General features: G+C 40.3%; 2 protein-coding genes across 3 annotated transcripts in view; both read right to left on the reverse strand.

Annotated features, from left to right (window-relative positions):
- Fnip1 (folliculin interacting protein 1) overlaps positions 1–2,344 on the reverse strand; it is an 82,966-nt gene extending 80,622 nt beyond the window's left edge. For both annotated transcript variants that reach the window (XM_048437701.3, XM_048437700.3), the window contains exon 1: positions 2,186–2,344. In XM_048437701.3, coding sequence (XP_048293658.3) covers positions 2,186–2,277 — 92 coding nt within the window. In that variant the 5' untranslated portion in view covers positions 2,278–2,344. The remainder of the gene's footprint in view (positions 1–2,185) is intronic.
- A 10,622-nt stretch (positions 2,345–12,966) lies between these two features.
- The window catches only part of Meikin (meiotic kinetochore factor), a 44,705-nt gene continuing 42,135 nt past the window's right edge, over positions 12,967–15,536 (reverse strand). The window contains exon 14 of the mRNA XM_048437694.3: positions 12,967–13,130. Coding sequence (XP_048293651.3) covers positions 13,099–13,130 — 32 coding nt within the window. The 3' untranslated portion in view covers positions 12,967–13,098. The remainder of the gene's footprint in view (positions 13,131–15,536) is intronic.

Raw genomic sequence — 15,536 nt, forward strand, 5'->3', positions numbered from 1 at the left:
GGTTAAATTGTTTGCCCAGAGAGTGTGTGGACTGGGAGTTCAGAACCCAGAAACTCACAGAAATGTCAGGTGGGCATTACCTGTCACCTGTTATTCCAGTCCCAGAAGGCAGAGCAAGGAGACTGCCAGAGCACAGGGGTTGACAAGACCAGTAACATAGAGAAGTTCAGGGTTTGACTAAGAGACCCTGCCTTAATAAGTGAGATGAAAGGTCAATCCAAGAGAATCCTCAACATCAAATTCAGCACTCCACATGTACCCACACACATGCAAAAGCATAAAGACAAGCCCCACACAGAGAGAGATAGAAAAACAAAACAAAAATTGTGTTACACCCACACAATGGGACACCTACTTAAAAGGATGGATGGAACTACTAAAAATGCAACATCCAAAATACACTTCAAAAATCATCATTCTGGCTGAAAAGAAGCCAGACATGTGGTTATGTAAGCTATAACTACATTTATATGACATGTTCAAAAAGCCCAAGCCATAATGACTGAAAGCAGACCAAATATTATCTTGGGTGACATAGGATTAGGAATGTAGGAAAAGGAGTGAGCAAAAGCAAAAATTTAGGTTAATGGAACGCACTCATGTGACTTGTACCCTTACATATATTTGTGTTTTATTGTATTTAAATTATAACTCAAGGAAGCTTTTTTAAAGCTGGGTTAATTAGATTTCAAGTCACTAGGTATGTGATTCAGACTTTTCATTTTCTCACATTACACTTGTACACGTCTTGTTTCCATAGCAAGCTTTATGATGAACTGCACGGATTGGGCTTCCACCTTGGAAAAAGGATTATGAAGTTCTCTACATTGCTACTTGCTCTACCTCACAAGGTTACTGTGAAATATCAAACGAGATAACTCATGAGAAAGTTCTTTGGCAGTGGTAAAGTATTACACAACCATATAGAACACTTACTCAAAAAGCAGATTTTATTCACATTAGGGACTTGAGACTCTTGTAACCTTGGTTACTCAAAGTCGGTCTCTGCACAGAAATAAACAGCTGCCTATTCAAATCATCTTTTAAAGCTCTCTCACTCTCTCCAGAGCCTGGGTCTCTGGAGTCCCTAGTCTTCGTGTATTATCTAGTGTTATCTGCACTTTCGTTTTTCAAAGGAAAAACAAATGTCAGATGACCATGGCACAAGACATTTACTTCCCAGTACGGAGAAGAAAAGTCTAAAACTTTTTTTAAGCGTTTCCAAAATGGTAACTGAGCGTTTTCATGCTCTAAATAGCAGTTAAATTACCTGCCATTTACTATTCAATTTCATACATGGTTTCCTGATGTAATCTCCATTGTTGACAGGGTGGACAATTTCAAGAATACTAGAAACTATAAAACCTGAGTAGTACAATTAGCTTTGCTGCAAAATTTGACAGTGTCCCCTTACTACGAGTGTACAGTTAGGTTCTCTGCTATACGGCCAAGTTTGTGTGATAGGTGACATTTGGCCTAGTTACATGTGCAAGTTTCCACAGGGCATTAGGGAAGACACGACAGTATCTTCTTCCAAGACAGTTCCACAGCTGAAGTTAACCGTTCAGCCAAGCTTCTATAAAATCTGACAAGTCTAAAAAGTTACTACAGCAGCAACAGGTACTGCAATCAGAAACGAACAAAGCCTGCAATCGCCCCCCTCCCCCACCACACACACAAATCTGCTACCGTTTTCTATACAGGACTCCTTTTCGGTAAGAGGAGCAAGGGGAAAGAAAATTCGACAGCTAGTTCTAACGCGGGTCCTCCTCGAGCCTGGCCGGTAGGAACCCTAACCACTTCGGTGTCGTATTTCTCCTTCGATAACACTAAGGTCGCTCGGTCCGATAACTGCACCGCTCCAATTTTAGTTTCCAAGAAGGCTGACAGACCGGCAGCCTGCCCACTCGTTCGGTCAGCCTCCTCTGCGTTCCGCAGGTTGGCCGAACGCGCGGCTGCCTGCACAAAGCCAACCGAGGGCGGCTGATCACAGGGAGGGAGCAGCTCCCGGCCCGGCCCCGGAGGCCTACGGTGAGGTCGCAGCCCCGGCAGCGTGCGAACCACCAGCCTCCCGAGGCCGCGGGCGCGTGGCACGGGCGGGACGTCAACAGCCGAGCGAAGCGGGCACTGGACCGCACACCCCGCCCGAGGCCGAGACCCCTCTCGGCGGCCCGCGACGCCCTACCTGAACGCGCAGTCCGGATCGCGGGCGTCTCGGCCCGGCGCGCCCAGCCCGCTCCGCTTGTTGAAAAGCTTCTGGAACAGGGTGGGCGCCATGCTGGCCGCCGCCGGACCAGGGTCGCTCAGCTGGGAGCTCGCCGGAGGCCCCCCGCTCCTACCGCCGCCCCGCCACCCCCATGGGCGCCTCAGTCATATGACAGAAATTAGTCACTTCAAACGGCCACGGCGCGCGGGGCGGAGCGCGAGCTTGAGGTCGCGGCGATTGGCTGGCAGCGAGCCGCGTCACGTGGCAGCGAGTTGAGCGGGGGGCGGGGCGGGGGTGGGGAGGCGGGGTCGCCTACCATTGGCTGGCCCACGGGTCTGTCACGCGGCCTCTCATGGGGCGGGGCGTGAGAGGGCGGGCGGCGAGAGGCAGGAGAGAGCCTCCGTGGCCTAGGCCCGCCCCTGGCCCTCCCTGGCTGCCTAGGCTCTGGGAGGAGACCTTGGTCCGTGACTGGGGTGCTCAGTTTCCATTGACACCCGCTTTTAGTAGCTGGGAAGATCTAGCGACTCTAGGCTTGGTCTCCTTGGTAACCAACAAAATCACAAGCAAAACCAAGTAGGCAAACAGCCTTAAAGAAGGCATCTACCTAAAAATATCTAACCCTTTATGCGAAGTATTTAGAATCTGAGAAACTGTGATTCGAAGGCTCAGTAGCAGAGAGCTTGTGAAGCATGCTGGAGGTCCTGGGTTTGAGCCCCAGCACCAAACATGAATTTTAGCAAAATGTCTAAGAGAGGCAGAAATCAGAACTTCCACAAAATAAAGACATATGTTAATACCTAGTATGGGAAAGGAGGACTGCTGCATTGTAACCAAATGACAAGACTGGGTTCTCAAAAAGGAAAATAAGGCTCGTGAATGTCCTTCCAATCTTATCAAAACCTGAGGGTTCAGATCAAAGTCGTCAACCGTTTACCAGGATGAGGGATTTTGTGCAGTGGAATGCAGTTCTCTGAGAAATGTGGATGTCAGGGAACTGGTGGTGTATGGTTGGAAGGTTAAAGATGCTTGAGAGTTTCATTTAACTTGAAATAGAAACCAAATCTAAGAAGCTACCAGCTGATCTGTAAAGTTAAAAGTTTAAGAAAAATAAGTAGGTAGCTCTAACATGGAAAAAAGAAAATTTGGCAGAATATTTTCATATCGTTAATAATTTGTCAATAGTTAGCACGTTGAACTCTGATGTTACAAGATTTTTATATATATTTATTGAGACAGGGTCTCTTGTTGGCCTAGAGCTCACCAAGTAATCAGTCCACACTGCTCTTTCTGCTTCATCTTCTTTGATATCAGTAGGATTACAACTTTACATTCCTTTGCCCATCCTCTTGAAGTAGATTCTGAGGATCAGATTTAGGTCCTCATTCTTATGCTGCAAGAACTTTATCCATCAAGTTGTCTCCCCAGCTTCCAAAGCTGTTGCCAGGAGCATGGTATGGATGTGCTTGCTTTGTTTTGGGTCTTTGTGAAGCTCAGGCTCATCACCAGTTCCCTATCCTGTCTCTACCGCTCCAGTGCACAAGACTTTTAAAGCATTACTTGAAGATTACAAAATGATTTGCAGCCAGGCAGTGGTAGCGTAAACCTTAATCCCAGCACTTGGGCAGAGGCAGGTGGATCTCAATGAGTTTGAGGCCAGCCTGTTCTACATAGTGAGTTCCAAGACAGCCAGGACTGTTACACAGAGAAATTCTGTCTCAAAAAACAAAAACAAAAACAAAAGAAAGAAAAAAGAAAAAAAAAAGATGAATTTGTTCATTCCACAAACATTTGAGTTCTGTATACTGGAGATCAATATTAACAACAGAAAAGCTAATTTTATAGACAAGAAGACAGCAAATTGGTAAGGTAATTTCAGACAGTGATTAGTGTTGTTAAATGAATGAACTAATAATGAGATAATGGCATAAGAAAGGTCTTTCTGAAAAGGTTTGCAGTGCACAGGTTAGATTTTATTCATGGTTTCTTTGTAAATTGTACAAGTTTCAAAAGTTACTGGGTGTGGTGCTTTGAATAAGAATGCACCCTATAGGCCCATATACTTGCATGCTCGGTTACCAGAGTGGAACTGCTTGAAAGGGTTACAAGGATTGGGAGGTGTGGCCTAGTTAGAACAGGTGTAGTTTTGTTGAAGGAAGTGTATCACTCACTGGGAGAGGAGTTTGAGGTTTCTAAAATCCCACGCCAGGCCCAGTTTTATCTTACTCTCTCTGCCTGCAGACTAGGATGTAGTCCTCAACTACTTCTCCAGCACCATGCCTGCTACGTGTGCCATCATGATCTCAGCCATGGTGATAATGGACTAAGCCTCTTAAACTGTAAGCAAGCCCCCAGTTATATGCTTTCTCTTCTAAGAGTTTCTGTGGCCATGGCGTCTCTTCACAGTAATAGACCAGTGACTAAGACATGGGGCAATCAAGTTTCCAAATACATTTCTTGTACATTTCAGATAATCCTCTCAGTCTCACATCAAACACCAGAAAATCTTTAATATGGAAAAAATTAGCTATATATATTTTTCAAACAAAATATCAGTGACATTTTTAATGTAGAAAAAACTTACATTTGATGAGTCAATGTGCACACTGCTGAAGTTCCTTGCTTTCATATGAGTTAGGTGAATGTGAATAGAAGCAGACACAGGACCCAAGTCTCTTAAGGACAAGAGGCTGTCCATGGCTGGCACAGAGAAGCATCTTTCCAGGTTCCCTCAGAAGGAAGTTTCCACATACAGTATCCTCATGTGCCTTCATCTTGGGAAAGAATTACCTCATAGGTGATCATAGATATTAATAGTAGGAGAAGCCATGCTGCTTGCATAAGAGATGCTTTATTTTAGTGTTCTCCAATCATACAATCCCTTCATCTCTGCATTCTCAGTCTTTAAATTACAGAGAAAACTAAATTTATTTGCTACCACTCATTGCATTTTGCCTATACTGTAATATAACACTAAATAAAAGAATCAAAACATTGAAAAGATACAATTTTTATTATTTTATTGAGCTATATATTTTTCTCCACTCCCTTCCCTTTCTCTCCCCTCCCCTCTACTCTCTCCTATGATCTCCACACTCCCAATTTACTCAGGAGATCTTGTCTTTTTCTACTTTCCAGGTACATTAGACCCATGTATGTCTCTTGTAACATGAGGGGGCCTGCTTGTTGGGGGTTTTCTGTCCTGCCTGGTTTCTCCAGCTGTTTAGCCCCAAAGAAAATAACACAGAGATCTCTATAAGTTATAAAGCTGATTGACCCATTAGGTCAGGCTACTTATTAGTTCTTATGACTTATCTTAACACATTATTCTGATCTATGTTAGCCATGTGGTTCAGTACCTTTCTCAGCAGGGCAGCTCACATCTTGCTGCTTCTGTGATCTGGGCAGGAATGGGAGGAAACAACTTCCTCCTTCCCAGAATTCTCCTGTTCTCATTGCATCACCTCTACTTCCTGTCTGGTTTTCCCACCTATACTTCCTGCCTGGCCAATCAGCGTTTATTTAAACATGATGGACAGAACACAAACAATTCTCCCGCAGTCTCTCTTAGGGTCCTCATTGTTGTCTAGGTTCTCTGGGATTGTGAATTGTAAACTGGATTTTTGTTTGTTTGTTTTGCTTTCTGTCTAAAAACTACTTATGAGTGAGTACATATGATATTTATCTATCTGGGTCTGGGTTACCTCACTCAATATGATATTTTCTACATCCATCCATTTGCCCGCAAATTTCAAGATGACATTATTTTTTTCTGCTGTGTAGTACTCCATTGTGTAAATGTATAACATTTTCCTTATCCATTCTTCAGTCAAGGGGCATTTAGGTTGTTTCCAGGTTCTGGTTATGATAAACAATGTTGCTATGAACATAGCTGAGCACATGCCTTTGTGTTACGATTGAGCATACTTTGGGTATATACCTAAAAGTGGTATTGCTGGGTCTTAAGGAAGGTCATTTTCTAATTTTCTGAGAAATCTCCCTATTTATTTCCAAAGAGGTTGTACAATTTTGCACTCCCATCAGCAATGAAGGAGTATTATCTTTACCCCACATCCTCTCCAGCATAAGTTGTCGTCAGTATTTTTGATCTTGCCCATTCTTACAGGTGTTAAGATGGAATCTCAGAGTTGTTTTGATTTGCATTTCTCTGATGGCTAAGGATGTTGAGCATTTCCTTAAGTGTCTTTCAGTCATTTTAAATTCCTCTGTTGAGAGTTCTTTGTTTATGTCTGTATCCCATTTTTTATTGGATTACTTGTTCTTTTGATGACCAATTTCTTGAATTATTTGTATATTTTGGAGATCAGACCTCTGTCTAATGTGAGTTGGTGAAGATCTTCTCCCATTCTGTAGGCTGCTATTTAGTCTTGTTGACTGTGTCCTTTGCTTTATAGAAGCTTCTCAGTTTCAGAAGGTCCCATTTATTAACTGTTTCTCTCAATGTCTGTGCTACTGGGGTTATATTTAGGAAGTGGTCTCCTGTGCCAATGCATTCAAGTGTACTTTCCACTTTCTCTTCTGTGAGGTTCAGTATAAGGCTCGGTTTTATGTTGAGGTCTTTGATCCATTTGGACTTGAGTTTTGTGCATGGTGATAGATATGGATCTATTTTCATTCTTCTACATGTTGATAGAAAGGATACAAATTTGTAAGTCAAGTGATACTTAAATTCTTTCGAGATTGGTAACATATATTGAACCTGTTGCTTACTGTTTGTGTTTTCTCATGAAGAAGCTGAGGGGTCTTGAAAGCAAGTTCTTTTAAGTTTAGGAAATACATGTGTGAGAAATAGAAATATGTAACAGTTTTATCTAATCATTCATGCTATCTTACATAAATGTAGAACAACAAATTAGGAATATTACAAATAACTCCTGTAGTCTAACCCTAGAAGATTCAAAGTGGTCTCTGTCTACTAGCTTCAGGACCACCCTTCTTGGCTGGGTGTAGTGATGCATGTCTTTAATTTCAGTGCTCAGGGGGTTGAGGCAGGTGAATTGCTGTGAGACTGAGGCCAGCTTAGCCCACATAAGGAGTTCCAGGACAGCTGGAATCACACAGAGACCCTGTCTCAAAAAGATCAGAAAAAAATTACATACACATACACATAAATATAAATGACAAGGGTAGTTTTCACTGTTTTTGCTGTTTGCCTGACCTAGGAAATGCACCAATAAAACTATAATCTTTCTCCTTTAACCACCGTGCTAATAAACTTTGACTTTGTTGTGCTAAATTATTCTGAAAGAAAGATTTCACAAATTGACCACCTCAAAATAATCAGTACATTTACACATACTTGGGGGTCAGTCAATTTTTAAAACTCTTAAGCCAACTATTTGTAGCTACATAATAAGAAAATGACAGTGGTTTGAAGTACAAAAAGGAATAAACATTGGTTATTTGCAAACATCCCTTAAGTCCTTCCTGTCTCAGCCTGATTGAGGCACTAAGGATACAGTGTGAGAAGGGGAGTCTCCATTGGGAATGCACTTCTTACTAGGAGGAAACAGAATCCCTGCAGGCTGTGATAGGCGCTACAACAGAAACCCATGACAGAAAGTAACTGAAGGAGACCAAAGTTAGATGGGTGATAGGAAAGGCCTCTCCAAAGATGTAGGAGTTGAGCTGTTGACTGCAGAATGTAGGAGGCAGCTATTGAAAAGAGGGTCAAGAACATTCTGAGAGAAAGGAGAAAGTAGAGAGGCCCTGCAAAGGCAATAGGTTTGGTGTTTGAAGAGAAGGGGGATGTCGGAAAAAACAGAGCAGACTCCTGGAAGGAACAATAGTTGGCATATGGTTAGAAAACACGATGGGCCAGACTGTATAAGTCACAGTCCTTTGTAAATCATGGGAGGGAGGGTAAGAGCGATGGGACTAGGCTGGTGATATAGCTCAGAGGTATAGTGCTTGTCTATCATGTGTGAAGTCATAGGTTCAAGTCTTGACACCACAAGAAAGTAAATGGTAACTGCAAGCAGCCCCACTTAGACTCAGTGAAACACAAGAAAATCATTAAAACAACAACAAAAAGACATGAAAATAGGAGAAGTTGTTGGGAAGGAGTTCAGTGGGAGCGGGAGGAAATAAGAAAGAGGAATGGAGAATGAAAATGACAAAAATACATTATATACACATATGAAATTGTCAGAGAATGAAGAAATAAAGAAGTAATTGGAGCTATTAAATAATGTTAAAATAGAAAAGGGATATATGATCCAACTTACGACTTCACTCTGGCTATTATGTAGAAAAGGAATTATAGAGAGAAAAAATGGGAGAAGGGCAGTCAAATAGCTAGGGATCTATATATGGGGAAAAGGAAATAGCGGTTAACTAGGGTTATTTTGGAGATGTAGTTGAAATAAATTCTAATGAAGAAAAATCAAACATATTGCCGATATTTCTTTACTTCACCAACTTAAATGTAAGTTACACCAGGAAAAGCAGGTTTGAAGAGGAAAATCAAGTATTTTAAGTTTGAACTGCCTGTTAGATACCCATGTGGAAATTTAAGAGAGTATATGGGGAGAAGGCCAGATTTGGGAGGCTCATCTCATACAATTTATCACAATGGAATGGCTGATTTTTTTCTACAAAAATGTAGATACACAAAAGATGGTCCAGGATTAAGAACCAAGGATTAAGAAAAAGGATAATTCCCACAAGTCTAGAAGAAAGAGACCCAACAGAAGAATAGGAGGGGGAAAAATGTACTCCCAAAGAGGAATAAGTGGATCACATGAATGTTGTTGACTGTTTAAGTGTACATTAACTAGATTGCCAACAAGGAGCTCTTAGCAAGAATCTCAGTGGAGCATGGAAATGAAAGCTGGACTGAGTGTGTTCAAGGGAAAGGGCAGAGAGGAACAGCAAAGCAAATGCAATTTCTCTGCTTAACTGTGACAGAAAGGAAACTGGGGAAGATTGGGTTTCTCTCTCTCTTTTTTATAAAGATGGAAGAAATTATAGACTTTTTATGCTAATGAAATCAATCTAATAGAGAATAAAGACATACTGTTTAAAATTTGAAGACTACAATAATAAGCAAGACAGATACAGTCCCTGCCATTTAGAAACCAGCAAGCCACAAAGAAAGTTACTGCAGATTGTAATAAATTCTTCTAGGGAATCAAGCCTTTACCTTAAGTATAAGAAATACTGGCATAAATTCCTTACTTTGAATTTTATTAGATGCATACCAAAGTTCATATAATAGCATATTTCTAATACAAACTTTTCAACAAATATTTTTCAAACATTTAAGATTCTTACTATGTGCCTGCCAGCTTTGCTAAAAGATGGAAACACGATAACAATATATAATTTCTGAACTGATAGATCTTAGAATATATGAAAATAGATCTGATAGGTGACTACATGCTCTCACATGATTAGATAAATGCTATGATGCAGGCATCTCCAGAAAATCTGATTGAATTAAATCTATTAACCAGCCTATAATAGAAAATTGCACATAATAGAAAACACAAACAAATTAGTACAAACAAAAGAATGAAATTTATTAGTGTTCATAACTAGACCTAACAACACTAGATGAACAGTTCAGGCACAGATTTAGTCAGATGCTACCACAATGATAATATTCAGCTGCTTTCACAGTGCTGCCCGGTGCCATGCAGACCCCTAAGGAAGAAAAGCCACCAATGGTCTTATCCAGCACTGGATCCTGCATACTATAACAATGACGTGCCAGGCTAGATGGGCCCATTTGCCCAACAACAGCTTGACAGTTATGTGGGTAACCACCTACTTTCTGATTGGGTTTAAAGCCTGCTCCATAGGAAAATAGGACCCCACTCTTGTTTTGCTAAATGGTCATGTTGTCTAACTACCACCAACATATTTATGTTCATGCCCATATACGCATGACACTCAATCTTGTTCAGAGAAGCCATTCGTATAGTGGGCAGCAGTTAATGCACATAGCTGGTGAAAATGCTGAGAATTAGCGACTACTGAGAGCTCAGTCCGAAATAGGGCATCCACATCAGTACTCCTCTTCACCCTTGCCCTCATGCAAGGCTCAAGGAATGCTGTAGAAGAGGGTTCGGAAAGAACGAAAGAGTTGGAGAACAGAAGGGAGTGCTGTGAAATGGAAATGCTATCGTCTTGATATGGCATAGCCGTTTGACTGTACTTGCAAGAGCTGTGGTTACCTGCACAACACCCACACAAGACTGAGCCAGACAAAATTCCAGAACTAATGGAAGAGGGGCTCCCAAGGGCACAAACCTAGCAGAGGAGCTATTAACAGTTTATGGCTGCAGGGGAAGTCACTTTCCTTTGGTGAGACAGCCACTGCTGGGTTCCCCACAAGCTAAAGGATGGTCCCATACCCATGTGCATATGGGCAGCACTAATTAGACTTTGTAGATTGTTTTTAAAAGAAAAAAAGAAAACATGAAATTTGGAGAGGGCTCTGTTGAGGGAGGGGATGTAGTAGTGGCAGTGGATATGTTCAAAATACATTGTATACATACAAGAAATTCTCAAACAATAAATAAAACAACTATATTTTTTAAAAGAAACACAAATAACAAATAAAATATTTGAAATCATTTACAACATCTTTAACCGTCAGGAAAATTAATACTGAGATTCCATCCCATCTAGTCAGAATGGCTATTGTGAAGAAAAGAAATGACAACAAATGCTGGCATGGCCGCTGGGAGAGAATAGCCAGTATCCATTGTTCCTGGGAATGGCAACGGTGTAGTCACTCAGAAAATCAGCATGGAGGGTTCTGAAAATGTAAAAGCAGAACTACCAGATGACCAGCTCTACCACTCCTGGGCAGATGCATGAAGGAATCGAAGTCAGCACACCTCAGAGATACTATCATGTCTATAGTTATTGCTAGTCACACTAGCTAAGGAATGGGACCACCAAAATGTCAATCAACAGATAAATCTACAAAAAAAAATAAGGTAGATATATACAATGGAATTTTATTAAAACAAAATAAAATGAAAAAAGACTTCAGTTGGGAGGCAGTGAGACATCAGTAAGTAAAGGCACTTGTTGACAAGCCCACTGACCTGAACCCATATGGAGGACAGAGAGTTCCAGATTCTGCAAACTGTCCTCTGACCTCTGAAATGCATGCCCCCTATTCTCACATATAAATACACTTTTTTAAGAAAGGAAATGTTCTGATATTCAATACTATAGAACCATTTTAGATCTTGGACACATTCCTGAAGCTGTCAGTGCCAGTATTGTAATGACGATGCTAACTGATTTAAATCATTAAAGATCTATGCCGGTACTAAAGGTAGAATCAACCCTAAACCATATAGTTTAGGTTCATAATAGATTTAAAATAGGTATATAATAGATTTAGGCTTAGAGTATATTTAAAACTCAGAATAGAGTTAAAGGGCAATGGATAGATGTAGTACAAGCCACTACACACACTTCCTACCACCAGCACCACCACTACTTCCTTTGATTAAACTGGAAGGCAGGAATAGACTTTGTCTCAGTCTTCATTCCCCTACTGTTTATCATATTTCTGCTTTTGAAACCACCACAAGAATTGCTTACTTATTTGAACAGTTATCTGGAAAACAGGTCTGAATTTGTTGCATCCTCCATCATTAACATTCTCTTCTGTATTTTCGTAGTTCACCTCCAGACGAAGTCAGAGCAAAAAAATAAAAAAATAAATAAAAATAGCTTTGATAGTGGCTTAGACCTTGCCAAATCATTTACAAGGATGTTATCATAGGACTTATATTGAAAAGAAATATGGTATAAGTTATTTAACTTCAGATTAAATAGAAGATTTTATGCTTTTCCTTGCTCCTGGAGCAGCTTTGAAACTTTGGGTCTTGCTTTTATATATAGCCTCAGTCACAACATCAGGAGGGTTAAAATCTCATCAAGTTATACAACTGTACTCTGTTCACTGACAGCAGGGTCACCATTTTCTTGGGATAGGCATTGTCCAGATGCCACAAGTTATACTACGAAAACAAGACAAGCATAATCATAGTCCTACAGATAGTACTGAAGCTACTTTGGAGATGAGATAACATATTAAAAACTTAGTGTATGACTGACTGTACACACATTATATATTCCTGCTTCAGCAATTTTTGAGTGTAGAGTTTCTTTTAGTCAGACCTGGAATTAGGTCTCTCACTCATGTGGTTTCAATTAAGTTCTGTTAAAAATAGCTTGTAATATAATCATTTTCATTTTTAGCACTTCAACAACTTTACTACTTCTGATCCATACAAAGGACAGATCTGGGGACCAAAACAAAGGAAGTTACACAATACCCTCAGGAGAGCTTACTAGGAGTACAAAACATCTAGTTTAGCGCATGATCTTTTTTTAATTTTTAAAATTTTTTATTCATTTATATTATATTATATTTTATATTATATCATTTATATTATATTATATTATATTATATTCATATATATATATATATATATGAGTGTTCTGCATATACCTGCACACCAGAAGAGGAGATCAAACCCTATTACAGATGGTTGTGAGCCACCATGTAGGAATTGAACTCAGGACCTTTGGATGAGCAGCCAGTGCTCTTAACCACCAAGCCACCTCTCCAGCCTGCATAATTACCTAATAACACCTGGGTCCATATTTTAAAGTACAAATACATGTACATGAAGCATATGAGAGAATGTCTCTTTTCTTAACTGACTAAAGAAAATACCAAGAACATTATCAGAATTTCCAGACAGTTTATCACAAACAATAAGAAAATTTTATTTTATATAATTTAATTTTATATAATTTCAGGCAGACATTCTGCTTATATGGACTTTTTACTTCACATTCATATCTTCAACGCAGTGAAAATTCAGCCACAGCTATTACGTTCTGCCATTTGTCTTCATTATAATATCTAGAGAAAATGTAACATATTATTTTGTACAGAAGCAAGTGTCCAACAGTTACTGATAACCAGCTCCCAAGGGGAGAGCGCTCACTGCCTGCATCACACCCGTTCCTTCCGCTCCATCTGCAAGTGCTGGGGAGTTCTTTCTGGAGAGACAAAGACCTGCTCAGTAACATTCTAGAGGGAAGCCTGACAAAGACTGACAAGGCGGCTCTGCAGGGTTCTGCATCTCACCTTGTAGCCTGGAGGAACTCTGTCCCTGTGCTTTTTGTCCTCATTTCCTGCTCAGGCAGTGCTCAGACAGCACCTCCCGGTCTCTCATTTCCCATTCCTTTGCCTTCCCCTACTCCATGCTGCAGTTAAATCTGCTTTCTTACCAAATATAGCATTATTGGAGCCTTCCTCTCAGGGCTCACACCAGGAAGTCCAGCAGGAAGACCATAGCTTAACCAGGCTTCCACTGACACATTTTCATTTTGATACATCTCACCCAGGTGGTTCTGTAATTTTGTTGCACCTCAGAAAACCCTGCTATCACAGTCATGCCCCCATGCCAATTCGAATCTTTGAGTAAGGAACCTAAATATTAGATAATCAGGAAAGTAATGTATAGCTAAGTTACAGTTTGCTACTCAAAGTGGGATCTAGGGGTCAGTAACAGCAGCAGCATCTAACAGTAGTCTTACTGTTAGAAATGAGGGTCGTTTGGTACCATTCTAAAGGGGCTGTAGCAAAAGCTCTGTCATAACATGACCTCCAAGTGGTTCACAAATCATTAAAGTTGGGGAAGCCAACTTCACTATATTCTACTGCTCCTTGTGTTGGATGTACTAACCGCAGATGTCTTTGACTCACTAAAGACTTCTCAGTTATTCCCAGCCTCATCTTCACTTCACCTTTGCAGACTTCATATACACCTTCAGGGATATGATCTTTTTTTTCCCAGTCATAGACTATCATGCCTCACTTCTGGAACTTGAAATTACTAGAGATCTGGGCATCATCTTCCAATCATCCTTTCTTATTACCCCACACAAGCAACTGGTTAGTTACTAAGTCCTATCAACTGTTTAGGCTGGTTCTCAGAGTTCCCAAGTCAGACTTCAGAGGCAATAACCTGAGAATTACTATTTATAAATATCCAGGTGGTCTGAACAGCATACTTTGTGAGATACACTAGTTCAGGTTTTTATTTTCCCAACTCTGTTCATATGGACTTTGACAAGGGTCACATCAGCCTTTTAACTTTCACCTTACTTCTTTCCAAATCCAAATCTTCTTGACAGAATGATCAAATAAAAAATAACTTTGACTAGAATAAGATAAAAAGTGAGCATGACCTTAGAGATTCTCTACCATCTACCTCCCAATACAAGACAACAGTTTTTCAGAAGTTCAGCCTCCAAGGATGGCAAAGCATAACTAATTTCAATTCTTTGAGAGAACATTAGGTCTCTGTGCTTACATTTATCCTGATACTTCTTTCTAGAAGGCCTATATTCAGGGTTCTCCATGGGCCTTACATCATCCACCAGAGGAGCTCCACCTGCACTGTGTACCCTAGTAGAATCTTGTATACATTTCTATTAAAGCACATTTACCTCCATCAGAGTTGTTTCAGCTCTCTAATATCTATCAGATTATTAACTGACCGAAGGAGGCAACAATATCAACTGCGGCAACTAACCATCTAGAGCATGACATTCGGACTCCAAAAGTATTTCCCAAATGTCCTAGCCAACTACAGACCCTCCATATTTACATGAATGGATGTGTGCCAACCAAATAACAGGCTTGAGAATTCTTCACCACGGTGTCAAAATATGTTGATTTCTTTTCCTCTAAAGAACTGACTTCACCTCTGTAGTTAGAGTAATAAATATGTCTGTCTGTGACTATATGTACTTACTTGATAACTTATTCTTCACATGGTAGTATAATCAAACTTACCATTAAATACAGCAACTAAACACTTATTTTAGACTTTTGGCAATTTAACCAAACCAAGGAAAAGTTTCAAAAGTGAGATTCCAGCTAGACTTGAGGAACTAATCAAACATCTAAAGGCAAATCATCACTGCACAGTGGATGATTTTTTTTTTTTAGTCCTGGGATTTGAACCCAGGCTATCATATATACCAGGCCAAGTGTTATACACTGAGCCATATCCTCAGGCCTCATAAATGAGTGATTATATTCCAGATACTTTACATAGCTTACCTATAAGTCTCACAATTCTTTGAGGTAATAACTGTTTAACCAGTTTTACAGATAGCATACTAAAAATCCATAGGCTTTTTTTGTTTGTTTTCTTTTTGTTTTTGAAGACAGGGTTTCTCTGTGTAACAGTCCTTGCTATCCTGAAACTCACTCAACAGACCAGATTGGCCTCGAACTCATTGAAATCAACCT

Source organism: Myodes glareolus, chromosome 9 (assembly GCF_982192425.1).
Source record: "Myodes glareolus chromosome 9, mMyoGla1.1, whole genome shotgun sequence".
NCBI lineage: Eukaryota > Metazoa > Chordata > Mammalia > Rodentia > Cricetidae > Myodes > Myodes glareolus.